General features: G+C 44.3%; 1 protein-coding gene across 1 annotated transcript in view; it reads right to left on the bottom strand.

Moving 5' to 3' along the window:
- Positions 1-6666: 6666 nt before the first annotated feature.
- Positions 6667-15280, bottom strand: part of LOC119425526 (C3a anaphylatoxin chemotactic receptor-like) — a 10639-nt gene continuing 2025 nt past the window's right edge. Inside the window, exon 2 of the mRNA XM_037693053.1 lies at positions 6667-7554. Within this exon, the coding sequence (XP_037548981.1) occupies positions 6667-7554 (888 nt within the window). The remainder of the gene's footprint in view (positions 7555-15280) is intronic.

The following is a 15280-nucleotide window of genomic DNA, read 5'->3' as shown; positions in this document are numbered from 1 at the left end:
TATTGTATAACCTGCAAACATAATTAATAAAAAATATCCCGTGAAACAAATAAAATAAAATAAAAACTGTGTATTATTGTTAAGTCTGTAAACACATTAAAGTTATTCTTCTATTAAATTTATGTTATTTCTGCAGGACCTCAGATGAATTTCTGTACTTCTTTCACAGAAACTGTGCCGTGAACTTTATTAATCTGCCTGAAGTCCAGCTCTGCCTCCTGTTGAAAACATCTGGAACATCATGAAGAGGAGAATCTGATGACGATCTTTGAACTGTTGAGTTGATGAAATACAACACTGAAGAAAAGGGATAACAAATTAAGAACCCTTTCTCTCAACTTTATTTTTTGTGAGCGCTACAATAATCGTTTTGCATATTTGTCTATATTTTCAAATTGTAATGAAGTGAATCACCAAAATTTACAAAAAGTTGTTGAATAAATTGTCAGTGTTGTTTTTGTACCCTAAATTGATTTTTAATCGCAGGAACTAGCTTTGAATGCCTGCTTTTGCCAGAAGCTGTAATTTGCTGCTTCAAACACACATCACAGCACATGCATGTGCAACTAATGTAATGTGTTGAGTAATGTATTGCATGGCAGAATGTAAAACAAAAATGGAATGAGACAGAATCATGTTAAAGTCATGTTAAAAAGCATATGCAGATACCAGTATTGTTTTACTTTATGGTTTTATTTTTGCATGTAAGTTTAGAAGTATTCTTACTTTGTATGTGTGGCTCATGTGTATGAAAATTTATAAATGACTCAAACAAGTAGATGGCAAATCAATTTCAATTCAGTTTATTTATATAGCACCAAATCACAACAAAGTTGTCTCAGGGCACTTTACAGGAACATTCACTTAAAAGTCAATTAGTAAAGTTCTCTATCTAAGGAATCCAGCAGACAAGTTGAATCTTGGCTTTGTTGCAGTCTCCCATCCTGAGCAAGCACAGTGGCAACAGTGGAAAGAAAAACTCCCTTTAACAGGAAGAAACCTCCAGCAGAACCAGGCTCAGGACAAGCGGCCATCTGCTTTGTCAGCTGGTTGAGAGGACAGAAAGGAAATCAATAAAATAAAGTAAATAAAAATAATAAAATCAATAAGAAATAAAAATATGTTTCTATTGTTTGAACTTGAAATACACTCTAAGACAAAACACAATTCAATATGATGAGCAATAAAGTCCCTGCTTTTTAAACACATGTCACATTTATAATACAATTTAAAATTAAAAGGAAAGTTGAAAAAGTTTAAACTACTCATCATGATGCATTCAACTAATTACAGAGACTGGAAGTCAAATCTCGAGAGTGAAACTGATTCATAGCTTTATTTTAGTTTTTGCTTTATTTACTGCATGTTCAACATTTTGGTGGCTTTATTTACAAGTTTTAAATTTGGATTTCAGTTGTGTGTTCCCTCTGAACTGCAATTAGCCACTGAAATGAAGAACACCTGGCCTGATTAATGTAGCCAACCCAAAAGAACTTCATATGAAACTGGACCAATTGTTGGTTGGCAGGTGCGGTTTGGTTGCAGGCACCAGTTTTGAAAGGACTCCTCTTCAGAATCAGAATAAGCTTCATCATTGTACCAAGATATAGCGAGAATATGTCCGCACAATCATCCAAAAGATGGGTGGAGTGCACGTAGCTGCTGCAATGATAGCGCAGCCTCTTATCCTTTTCAGAACACATTTTTAGATAGAAAAGGAGAAAAAGCCATGAGGAGAGGATAGTGGCATTACAATAAAATATCTCTTCACACCTTGTCCTATCAGGGCACAATTCAAGACATCAAAAAACTTTGCCAGCAAACGCATTTATGAACACGTTACATATGCATTTGACGGCAAGACGGTCCATGAAGCACTTCCAGATAGTCCTGGTAAGATGATGGTCAGTTGGCACAGTTCTGATAAGCCTCCATGAGGGTGGGGGGTGTTGCGATAGACAACATTCTTCCTTAGTTTACACATTTCCCAGAAGAAAGTGATAAGTCGGCCTGTTTTGAGGCTAACCGGGGGAGTCAGATTCAGAGAAGCCACAACTGTTGATTTTTTTCAGGCAGACTGTTTTTTCTTGTCAGCCTTGAGTCTTACTGCTACTTTCAAGATCCAAAATGTCCAGATTAGGGTGCATTCTACTGCTCCGTGCTTACAAACCCCTCCAAGGTTGTTTCATGCTGACAAGTCCCAAAGCTGCAGACGGCCTGCGATTCTCACAAATCACTTCCATCTTACGGTTTAGCTCGTAAATCAGCTGATTTTGAGTCCTCAAAACACAAACCAAACCTTCACAAGCAAGCAGCCTGACGAGGGCCAAATTAGCTGCAGCTGTCTTCTTGTATGTTGATAGACCAGGAACCAGGAAACCTGTTCTCATAAATACGATTGTATACGTCTTCGGCGTCCTCCTGAGATTTTCAGCGGGACATGAGGGCTCTCCAGGACCCTGTAATTTTGTTGAAAAGATTGTTGATTGAAAAGTCCAGCTGATCAGATCTATAACGGTAGTTTTAATTTCAGAAGGTGTGTAAAATAGGAACTCAGATACAAAGACAGAGAGCAATAAAAGCAGGAGGAGAACAGGAGAGGAAGAGAATGCATCCGCCTCGTACAAGAGCGAGTGAGCAGCAGAAGGAGAAGGAGGTGAGCAGCTGGAGCAGCCCTGGCATCAAAGACATCGGATCGCTGTCAGCAGGTATCCACTGTATGACTCAACAAACCTCATGCATTATTGTATGGCAATGATCATCATAATATACAGTAAATTAAATATTTTTGCTTTACTTTGGAAACAAAAAGGCAAATGATGCTTTTTCTGTTGTTTCAAAATCCAGTCGGAAAGTCAAATTTTACAGTTCGATACAGACTCTTCATGCAATCCAACAACTTACCAGTTTGGACAATTTTCATTCATTTGAGCCAGAGTGCATTTCTGCAGACTCATTAAATCCCTTTGAGTCAATCAATGAAGCTGCAAAACAAACTTATTAACAAGATCAAGGTTGAATCACTGTCTTTTTTCAAACAAACGGGATTCTATGATGAACTTCTTTTTGAAATTTGATTATAGACTTTCTGCTAAATTTGTATTGTTTAAAAAGAAAATATGCAGATTTAAAACATTGGCAAACAATTTTCAAGACAAATTGTTAACTTTACATTCTCCTTCATTAATTGTTAGTAATGTTACAGGGTATTAAATCTCTGCTGAAAGCCTTTGTGGCAGTTTAGTATTCATTACATCAGCTGAAAATAGTTCCTAATGCAGAAAACACTAAGCTATTACCAACTCGAGGAAGTTGCTACCAACGATCCCAGTGATCAGGCTGGTGGTGCTTCATGTGTATGAAAGCGTGGATGTTTTGACAGTTCCCTCACTTTTAAGCTGCATGTGGAGAAATGTACTGTATTAGGAAACTGAGGCAAAAATTAGGATTTTATTTTCGAAATGTTTATATTTCTTTTTATTAAATCTAAGAATAGAGGCTTGCTGTTGCATTTTTTTTAACCTGTGCTGGAATATGGAGAACTTCTGTATATGAATGCTTCTGCACAGTTTATGGATGACACTGTTACCTCTCGTAGTGAAGCACTGACACTTCTTTTAGCTGTGTTTTTGGGTAGGGTGACCTGCTTTGGCCATTTAAAGGAACAAACACTAGTAAACTTAAGCAATGTTTGAATTGCTGCTGCCTCGATTTGTACACTGATTGCACAGAGAAGTTCTGCTCGTAACTCTTTTTTACTTAGAATATATGTTGCTTTCTGTTCCATTAACCTGCACTGAGTTGGTAAAAGTTCCTTGGTCTTTAGCAAAAGGTCTGGAAACAAATGTGTTTCATTGAGGAATTTTAAAGGTAAACTAAATACTTCCATGGAGGAAGCTGAGTCGGGGGACTTCAGGGTTGGTACGTCCATAACCGTGGCTGAAGTTATCGAGGTAGTTAAAAAGTTCTGCAGCGGCAGGGCCCTAGGGGTGGATGAGATTTGCCCCGATTTCCTTAAGGCTCTGGATGTTGTGGGGCTGTCTCAGTTGACACACCTTTGCAACGTCGTGTGGACATTGAGGGCAGTTACACTGGATTAGCAGGTGTGGTGGTCCTTTCTCCAAAAAGGGGGACCGGAGGGCTTCACTCTCCTTAGCCTCCCTGGTAAGGTCTATTCAGGGGTACTGGAGAAGCGAGTCCGATCGTTGGTCGAACGTTAGATCCAGGAGGAACAATGCGGGTTCTGTCCTGGCTGTGGAACACTGGATCAGCTTTTTACCCTCAATGGGTCATGGGAGTTTGTTCATCCAGTCTACATGCATTTTGTGGACTTGGAGAAGGCTTTCGACCATGTTCCTCGAGGTACACTGTGTGGGGTGCTTCGTGAGTATGGGATTGGGGACCCGTTGCTATGGACTGTGCGGTTCGTGGCTGGGATGAGAATCGGCACCTTCAAATCTGAAGCCATGGTCGTCAGTCAGAAAAGGGTGGATTGTTCTCTTTGTGTCAAGGGTGAGGTTCTGCCTCAAGTGGAGGAGTTCAAATATCTCGGGGCTTTGTTCACAAGTGAGGGGAGAATGGATTGTGAGATTGACAGATTGGTGCAGCATCTGCAGTATTGCGGACTCTGTGCCGGTCCGTTGTGGTGAAGAAGGAGCTGAGCTGTAAGACAAAGCTCTCTGTTTACCGGTCGGTCTACGTTCTTACCCTCACCTGTGGTCATGAACTCTGGGTAGTGACAGAAAGAATGAGATCATGGATACAGGAGGTTGAAATGAGTTTCCTCTGCAGGGTAGCTGGACTCTCCCTTAGAGATAAGGTGAGAAGTTCAGTTATCAGGAGAAACTATGAGTAGAACTACTGCTCCTCCACATTGAGACGGGCCAGTTGAGGTGGTTCTGACATCTATTAAAGATGCTCCCTGGTCGCCTCCCTAGGGAGGTGCTTTGGGCATGATCGATTAGGAGGAGACCCTGGGAAAGACCCAGGACACGCTGGAGAGACTACACCTCTCTGTTGACCTGGGAACGCCTTGGAGTCCTCCGAGGAAAGCTGGAAGAGGTGGCTGTGGAAGGAGATGCTTGGACCTCCCTGCTCAAGCTGCTGCCCCCTCGACCCGACGTCAGAGTAAGCTGAAGATAATGAATAGATGGATGGATTGTCTAATATTAGTGATTGAAAAGTTCCAGTAGGACATCTAACATTAAATAATAATAAATTAAGAATAAACACATTAGGTTTTAATCATGCTGCAAAAACATAACATGCAGTGCCTAAAATTAGTTTTAATTGTTCAACCATTAGAATAAATTGAACATTCATTGCAGCATTTGATCTTTGTGTCATAAGCTTTGAGAACATAAACAGTTCAAAAATCCTTTATTCTATTAATCACTTTATTTGCAATTACAGGTATGTAGTTGTATTTACAGTGAGCAAAGCTTGCAGCCCCTGACCACCACTGATCTAAAGATTGGAACGTAAAACTGTGAACTACTTGGTGCTGGTGCTGCAGCAGCACATCAGTGTTATAACCTCCCACAGCAAAAGTTCAAAGAATACAGCCTCACCTGTGTCCAGGTGATGTGCATCTCTGCAGAGCTGCTCATGCACTGCTGTGTTTTATTAGCTTGTTGCTAAGGATTGATAAGGAGACTCAGTTTATTGTTCAGACAGAACACATCTGCCCACCATTACAGCAACACAAACAGCAGCTAAAACATTTAAAGATACTTTTTATGGAGCCAAACACAAAAACATGCGCTTAAAAACATGTATTTGTAAAGCTGTGAACTTTGTGTACAGTTTCAGTTCTTATGACCTTCATAAACTATTTGGAGATGAACAAATCATGACTATTACTGGTTTCCATAACAGTCTCACTTCCCTCTTCATTTTTTATTCTTATCTCTCCAGACATGTCAGTTCTAGTTTTTCCTCTGTGACTTTAACAACAAGCAGGTTTCAGAATTTCTCTGTTATTTTTACAAGACAGCACAACAAACCAAATGTTTTTCAGTCATATTTTTTCTGTCCAATAAGAAAAGATTTGTTTAAAAGTCTTTTCACACAAAAACATTAATTTACTGCAGTAGTTGATACTGGCACATTTCACTGGTTGGTCCAAAAATAACCATTTTTGCTCAAATTAAAGGTCAAATGAAAATCCAGACAGAAACTTTGACTTTTGAAGAATTCAGTCATGTAGAAATAATCCAGGCTGCAAAAACTAAAAACACTTTGCAAATCATGAAATTACTCTTTCTAGGAATTACATTGTCTTCTTTGTTTTTTGTTGTTGATGGATTTTAATAAACCATAGAGTTGCATTAAATGCATTCTTGCTGTATTAATAAAGTGAAATAATTACATTTAGAGAGATGCAAAGATGTGTTAGCTGCTACATCACAAGCTACTGTGATTCGTTAGGTGTAATGTTAATTTTTGGATTAAAATGCTTTCTCCACCTTTATTGCACATAAATGATCAAAAACAGGTTTGAGTTTTTTAAGACCAGAATGTTTCCTTTCTGCATAACATTTCCTTTTCTTCATGCAACCTTTCTACATAAACAGGAATCATTCTGATCACAAGTCTAATGAGACGAGGAACAGGTTTTTGGTTGTGAATGAAGCTTGAATTTGATGTTTAAATGCAAAAACCTTCTCACTGTGATCCAACTTCGTTTCTCACAGTTCTTCCTGCCACCACAGAAGAACTGTATTTTGATGCAGTGCTTTCCTCCAAAGAGTGATCATTTGACTGACTCGTCTGTCCTTCGACATCGTCAGCCAGAGCTCTCCGGTAAATGCCCATCAGACTCTGCCTGAAGTGCCCCCTCACATCCAGCCCCATGAAGAAATACAACAGTGGGTTAACACAGCTGTTAAAGTAGGCCAAACCAGTTGCCAAAGGATGCCAGATCTTCAACACAGCGTTCTTGCTGTCCACCATCTTCACAAGCAGCAGACAGTGATAAGGAGCCCAGCACAGGAAGAATGCAATGACCAGTGAGGCCAGTATACGCAGGGGGCGGGACTTCCCTGACAGGCGGGTGCGTCGAATGCCAAAACCAGCCATGATATAACAAACAAGAATGACAATGAAGGGTAAGGCAAAGCCACACAGGAAGCGGATGAAGTAAAGAGCATATTTGGCTACGTTTTCTCCCTCCGTCGCCTCCTTCACTTCCAAGGAGCATTTGCTCTTGTTGTTCTTCATGTAAACTTGCCTGTAGATGAAGTAGGGAGTGCTGAAGATGATGGCTGTGATCCAGACGAGCACTGCCACCATCCTGGCAGCGCACAAGGTCCGGCGTCTCTTCGTGAAGACTGGCCTCCACACACACAGCATCCTGTCCAGACTGATCACAGCCAGCAGGAAGACGGAGCAGAACATGTTGGCGTATTTGAAGAAGCCGTTGAACTTGCAGAGGAAGACGCCAAAGGGCCAGTGGTCGAAGAAGAGGTTCTTGGTGAGGGAGAAGACTCGTGTGACGCAGAAGATCAGGTCTGCTACGGCCAGGTTCACCAGCCACACATTGGTAACTTTCCTCTGTGTGGAAAATAACAGAATGACAAAAGAAACAGAGTGGAAAGATAAAGACAAGAAAAATTAACATTTGAGATATTTTTTACAAATGGCTTTCAATAATTAGTGCATGCAGCATCACATCTGTCAATATTTGTTCAGTTGTATGTTAACTTACAAATTAATTTTGTCAAACCAGTTTTCAAACATGCATTATATGACAACGTGTTTGTCCACATCTGGTAAGTGTCGACTTTTGACAGTGTTTGGACTGAGCTCCCTCCAGTCATAGACTTTACTGGAGACTTTCTAACAGTGTTATTAAAGTTAATGTTATTAATGTTAATGTTATTAATGTAAATAATAGTAATGATATTAATGTTAATGTCATTAATGTTACTAATGTAAATAATGTTAATGATATTAATGTTAATGTCAATAATCAGAGTCAGAGTTTCTTTATTGTCATTCGCACCTCATGTGGTACATGTGGTGGAGCGAAATTATGTACACGGGGTCCCAGTTACATCCAACAATAAAATGTATAAGAAAAACGTTGGTTACGTACTGTAACCCCAGATTCTATGAATATAGGCGTAGCCCTTTAAGGCTGTCGCTGATGGGTTTATCCCGTTATGCGCAAGCATCGTACTGAAAAAATTAGTCCACGCCCACCTGCTGTGTGGGCCCCACCCGATCCGTATAAATTACGTTAAGAGCGGGTAATCTGCTCCCAAATAGCTTATTCTTTCTTCAGCTATTCAGGAGCCAGTGAGGCCCGACGCTTAAAGGGCTACGCCTATATTCATAGAATCTGGGGTTACAGTACGTAACCAACGTTCTATGTCATATAGGCTTCGCCCTTTAAGGCTGTCGCTGATGGGTAAAGGGCGAAGCGGATGTGGTCCTCGCCTCACTGGGTCCATTCGAACACAGTAAGAAGCGGAAGCTTGCCCAAAAAACGTCTTGCCACTCAGTTCCCCATGTGCATAACTACGCATCGCGTAATTGTGTGCCATGCACAGACGCATGTTGTGCAACTATGCGCTCTGACAAGCATGAATGCCCCGGAAAAACTTTCAACGGGGAAGATATTGAAAAGAGGAGGGGGGGGGGGGGGCATGAAGCAACTGATTCATGATTGAACAGTATAAACAGATTAATATCAATGAACTGATTATTGAACAATGAACTGATTGGTAACAATAGTCATGAACTGATTAGTGACAATAGAACCGAGTCACAGACACAACTTGTGGCTGATAACAACATCTCACACTGTAATGCATGCAGACAGATGTGAGTTAAAACAGAGTTCCATGAGAACAACAATATTCATTCTGTTAGAGCACTAAGGACAGAATGTGTCATGGAACGAGCCGTTACATCACGTAGGTAAAAGCGAATAAATGAGCAGGGTGATGACCATGCAGCCGCAGTGCAAATGTCCTGCATTGACATACCATTATGCAGAGCAGTCGAAGATGCGATACCCCTGGTTGAGTGTGCTTTGAGGTTGACAGGAGGCTCTAGATCTGATGCTCTGTAGGCTTCAGAAATGGCCTCACACAGCCAGTGTGACAGGCGCTGGGTGGATAACGGGCGGCCTGCGGATGCATCTCTATAATGCACAAACAAATGTTGAGTTTGACGCATTGCAGCTGTGCGCGCTATGTAACACGATAACGCCCGCACTGGACAAAGAAGATGAAAAGATGCTTCTTCTTCTGATCTGTGGGGGGGGAGGGAAGAATCCCTCCAACGATATCTGTCTCGATTTAAAAGAGCTCGTGATGCTTTTAGGCATAAAGGCTGGGTTTGGTCTTAAATCAGCTGAACTACCGTCAGCCTGGATTCTGAGACATGACGGAGCGGCAGAGAGGGCAGATAAATCACTCACCCTCTTAGCGGATGTTAAAGCCAGTAGCAGGGCTGTTTTAAAAGACAGGAATTTAAGTGAAACTTGATCCAGAGGCTCAAAAGGAGCTTTGATCAGGGCTCGCAGGACCAGCGTTAAATCCCACTGTGGAACGAGTGGGCGTGAAATCGGTCTATGTCTTTGTACACCTTTTAAAAACCGCTTCATCAGCGGGTGGTTAAAAGCTGTTCTGTCCCCGAACCCTTCGTGGCAGGAAGAGATGGCTGCAGCGTACGTTTTAATCGTGCTGAATGCCAGCTTCCTATCCATCAGCTGTTGAAGAAAGGACAGCACGCCACCTAATGGACATGAGGTGGCCTCCAGACCTTTCTCTGTACACCAGCGCTGAAAAGCCGTCCACTTTGATGTGTACAGGGCTGTGGTAGATGCAGCACGTGAATCTTGAATTGTGCGCACTACCTCCTGAGGGAGACCCATCCTCTCTAGGCGGGACCGCTCAGCGGCCAGACCCACAGGTGCTGGCCTATTTCCGGGTAACTCCTGATCGCTCCTCCTGCTTGAAGGAGAGCATCTTCCCTCCATGGCAGTTTCCACGGGCGACCTGACAACAGACGCTGGAGGACCGGGAACCATGGTGCGTTCACGCGCTCGGGAGCTACCAGGAGAGCTGTCAGTCCCTCCTCCTGAACTCGGTTCAGGAACCGTAAAATCAGAGGAGGAGGAGGGAACGCGTACAGAAGCGTTTTGGGCCACGGGCTGTGGGCAAATGCATCCACCCCCAGCGGTGGATCGTCTCGAGGGCTCAGGGAAAACCATAACTGGCACTGAGCGTTCTCTCGCGTCGCAAACAGGTCCACAGCTGCTTTGCCAAACTTCTGCCACGTCTGAAAAATCAGGTCTGGATGGAGGGTCCAGTCCGCGTGACGTGGACCGCCCCTGGACATCACGTCTGCTCCTCTGTTCAGAACGCCGGGTATGTAAACCGCTCTGATGGAAAGCAGATTTTGGTGAGCCCAACACAGTAGCTTCCGCGCAATGTGTAACATCTGGGCTGAACGCACACCCCCCTGGCGGTTTATGTACGCAGCAGTCACCATGTTGTCTGTGTGAATCAACACGTGTTGATTCTGTAGCACGGGAGCAAAATGCTGAATCACATTCAGCACTGTGCGACACTCCAAAACATTGATGTGGGCTGATGTGCGGTGGGGCCACAGCGCCCCTACTGCTTGAGATAGGCATGTCCCCCCCCAACCTGACAGAGACGCGTCCGTGAAGACTGACACGTGTGTCGAGGGTTTGCTGACGGGGACTCCCTCTGACAGAGCCAGGGTGTTTCCCCAGTGTCGGAGGTCTGCTCTCACGGAGGAAGGGACAGTGATCATCCGTCTCTTTTGTTTTACTGGATCCACACGCAGGCGCGTAAACCACCTCTGGAGGCGCCTCATGTGTAACAAACCCAGCGGGACCACTGTGTGAGCTGATGACATCATTCCCAACAGTTTCATGACGGAGACAGCTGTTACCACTTTGCCAGGTCTTACGTGGCGTAATTGGTTTTTTAGAGTGTCGATTCTTGTTTGTGATAAGCGAGCCGTCATGGTAATTGAGTTTAATTCCACTCCCAGATAAACAATTGTCTGGGCCGGGAAAATCGAGCTTTTCTTCCAATTTATGGCGAAACCCAAATTTAGCAGGTGTGATGCCAACACCTGAGCCTGTATCAATGCTTCCTGTCTGGAGTGAGACAGGAGCAGCAGGTCGTCCAGGTAAAACAAAACTCTCATCCCTGCTCTGTGCAGTGGATGCAGGGCTGTCTCCACACACTTTGAGAACGTACGAGGCGCGAGGGAGTACCCGAAAGGCAGCCTGTTGTACTGGTACTTCATCCCTTGAAAGGCGAAACGCAGAAATTTTCTGTGTTTTGGGATGATTGGTATGTGAAAATAGGCATCTTTTAAATCGATGGAGACAAACCAGTCGTTTTTCTGGATGTTGTCCAACAGCTGTCTGTTCGTCAACATGTGAAAAGGTCTGTTCATGATCGCTTTGTTGAAAGCTGACAGATCCAGAATCGGTCTCATCCCTCCGGTCCTTTTGGGGACCAGGAAGTAGCGTGAGTAAAACCCTGTGTTTTCCTCCTCGTTGGGAACTCTTGAGATTACACCTTTTATCAGAAGCTCTTGGACTTCTGCATTTAAGGCTGAGACTTGGTCTGGTGATGACAGGACCGTCTCTATAACTCCTCCGAACGGAGGGGGTCGGGTTGCAAACTGCAGCGTGTAACCCTTGCATAACACTCTGTCCATCCATCTGTCCGGTGAGCATGTTTTTAACCACTCTGCGTGACGTTCGTGGAGTGGACGTGCGTTTAAATGATGTGCCGTGTTTTGAACGGATGTCATCCAAACCTCCGCCTCGACCGCCGTCATGCGTCGCGGAAAAGTTTTCCGCGTGACCCAAGGCGAGGCTTTCTCGAAAGGGCTGTTCTGCGCGCGCCCGTGCGCTGTGACTGGATCGCGGACCAACCTTCATGTCCGGGCGGGGCGGTGTGCGCTGAGGCGAAGCGTGTGCCAGCTGTTGACGTCGTGAGGCTGCACGTTTAACGTCGCTGTGCGAACGTTGAGAGGTGGAGGGCGTGACGTCATCAACGCCGTGCTGTCGAAGTGAAGGTTGTGAGCTTCGCGGGAGCGCACGTTTCCTCTGGAGGGACGCGCGCCGCTCTCGCTGAGGGCGGGGCCCGTCATTGGATTCATTCAGCTGTCTCACGCTTATGTCGCCGTGAGCTGCTGATCGCTGAGGCGCGATGGATGACGGCCGTTCGCGTTTATTCAGGAAAAACGTGTGTTGTTTTTGCTGAGAGCGGGGACCTCCACCGGACCCGGCCTGCGGTCCCACATTTATCCCGATGTGAGCCGGTGAGCGCCGGGCAGCTGTGCGTGCATCATTAACACAGCGCCGCTTGGATGGAGGTTGCTTGTCTCGCTCGGGTGCGCGTTTAACACCGTTTGAGTGGTGATCGTGCGGTTCTGATTGACAACAAGATATTTCGCTTACCGTGGTGTCACGTGAGCGTCTGGGCATGTGAAGGAGCTGCGGTGGGTTTAAAAAACCTTTATTTAAGGCCACCGGCTCTCTCTGTGTGGAGGATGTGTGTGTAGCGGCTGTGAGCTCATCCGAACTTACAGACTGGCTAAAAACAGGCATTTTGATTTTTGAAAAATCATTTATTTCACTTCCTGTTTCGTTCATACACACATCCCCCGCAGACCGTCATTTCTTAAACCTTCTCCCTCGTGAGCTCAGCGGTTTGTTTGGCCCGAGCGCCGTCTGCAGGCGATCTCTGGGGAAACGCTGAAGTGCAGGCTGCCGGACTGAGGAGGGGTGGTCTCTGGCGGGCGGGGCTGGTGGTGGAGCTGGGCGAGACGAAGCTGCTGTTGCCGTGGAGCGTCGGTGCTTCTGCCTCTGCTCTCGACGGTCCCTCCAGCGGGCTGGGGGACGGGATGAGCCGCGCGGCTTGATGAGATGGCGTACCGCTTCCGACATCTCCTCCGACTGCTTGGAATTCGCCAGCATGGTCTTCAAGCTGCTTCCGAACAGCGCGTCCGATGAGATGGGGCCCTCCATGAGGTCCTTGTGCAGCTTTTCCGGCAGCAATGGAGAGTGACGGAGCCAGATGGAACGTTGGATTACCGTCATCCATGAAGCAATCCTCGACAGGCAAACCGTGGAAGCGGCGCACATGTTGAGGACGGCGTCTGCCGATTTACACAGGGAGCTCTTCGTCTCCTCCGGCAGGTCAGAGGCCTCAAGCCTCTTTGACATGCTAAATGCTAACAGCGCCACGTTGTTGTTAGCCGCGGCCGCCTGAAAAGCACACTGGTGGGCTCTGTTGGAGAGCGCGGTCGTCACCTGGTCGTGTTTCCCCGGAGGGACGGGACGCTTCTCCAGCCTGGACATCTTCGCTCCGAAGGCTTCCGCAAGGCTTGGCTCAAGGGGGGGTACCGAGGGATAGCCCCGCTCGGTGAACCCCTCCACTCTGGTGATGGGGGCGTAAGTGGAGACGGGCGCCCTTAACCTACCAGGACCGGCTGCGGCCTCGTTCCAGTACGCTGTCACCGCTGGAAAACGAGGCCAAATGGGATCAGGACGGCGAGCCGGCGTGGAGCCAAACCTTCCCGCAAGATCATCCGATCTGAGCGGGGGGGGTGAGGGGACGGAGAGCCCCTTAACGCTAGCAGCTTCCCGGATAATGGCGGGCAGCTCCGAGAGGAGCGCGCCCACGGCAGGGAGCGATGTGGTCGCTGAAGCGGGAAACCCCGGGGGAGTCGAGCATCCGCTCGGCCTCCCTCTTTCCAACACTGTGCTCCCCGGGGGGGAACAAGCGTCGGGGCTGCTGCTAGCATCACCGGTCCCAGAGGAATCATCCGATTCACTCCGAGAGCCGGCGTCGAAGAAATCCATGGCGTCGTCCAGCGAGCAGTCTCCCGCCACGGACAGGCAGTCCTCGATGGTAGCCTTAAACAAGGCTGCTCTCCTCTGCCTTTCCTCCGGTGGAAGCTCGTCACAGAGGCGGCAGGAGGAAGCGCGAGCGACGTGGCGGGGACCCAGGCATCCCTCGCAGGTGTCGTGCCGGTCGAAGCTAAGCAAGTAACCGGTCTTGCAAGAGGGACACAAACGGATGGTGCTGGAGCTGGACATCTCGACGAAAAGGTCAGTTGTTCTTTGTTTTATTATGCTTGCTGAAGAAAAATGGGAGCAGATTACCCGCTCTTAACGTAATTTATACGGATCGGGTGGGGCCCACACAGCAGGTGGGCGTGGACTAATTTTTTCAGTACGATGCTTGCGCATAACGGGATAAACCCATCAGCGACAGCCTTAAAGGGCGAAGCCTATATGACATAGAACAGTAATAACATCTAAGATATGAACTAAGAAAAACATCAACTAAATATACACTAAGCACTCATAACATAAAACATTGAACATCAGCACAAACATGAACATGAGTCTGTGAGCAGATGTGCACGCATGAACACATCAACATTGAAACAGATCAGCAGCAACATGAAACAGATCAGCAGCAACATGATATGGTTTGTTACAATAATGTTACTAATGTAAATAATATTAATGATATTAATGTTAATGTCATTAATGTTATTAATGTAAATAATGTTAATGATATTAATGTTAATGTCAATTAATGTTATTAATGTAAATAATGTTAATGTCATTAATGTTAATGTTATTAATGTCATTAATGTTAATGTTATTAATGTTATTATATGTTAATGTTATTAAATGTTCATGTTATTAATGTTAAATTTTTTATGTTAATGATATTAAATGTTAACGTTATTAAATACTAAAGTTTTTAAATGTTAATGTTATTAATGTTAATGTTATTAATGTTAATTATATTAATGTTAATGATATTAATGTTAATGATATTAATGTTAATGATATTAATGTTTATGTTATTAATGTTAATATTATAAATGTAAATAATATTAATGTTAATGTTATTAATGTTAATGATATTAATGTTAATGCTATTAATGTTAATGATGTTAAATGTTAACGTTATTAACTATTAAAGTTTTTAAATGTTAATGTTTTAATGTTAATGATATTAAAGGTTAATGTTATTAATGTTAAAGTTATTGATGTTAATGTTATTAAATGTTAACATTATTAAATATTAATGTTATTAATGTTAATGTTATTAATGTTAATGTTAAAGTTATTAATGTTATTAATGTTAAAGTTATTAATGTTATTCATGTTGAAGTTATTAAAGTTATTAATGTTAATGTTTTTAAATGTTAATGTTATTAATGTTAATGTCATTAATGTTAAAGTTAT

This window comes from Nematolebias whitei, chromosome 19, assembly GCF_014905685.2.
Source record: "Nematolebias whitei isolate Nwh7 chromosome 19, NemWhi1, whole genome shotgun sequence".
NCBI classification, from domain to species: domain Eukaryota; kingdom Metazoa; phylum Chordata; class Actinopteri; order Cyprinodontiformes; family Rivulidae; genus Nematolebias; species Nematolebias whitei.
The sequence above is the reverse complement of the archived record's forward strand: the minus strand, read 5'-3'. Positions and strand labels throughout refer to the sequence as shown.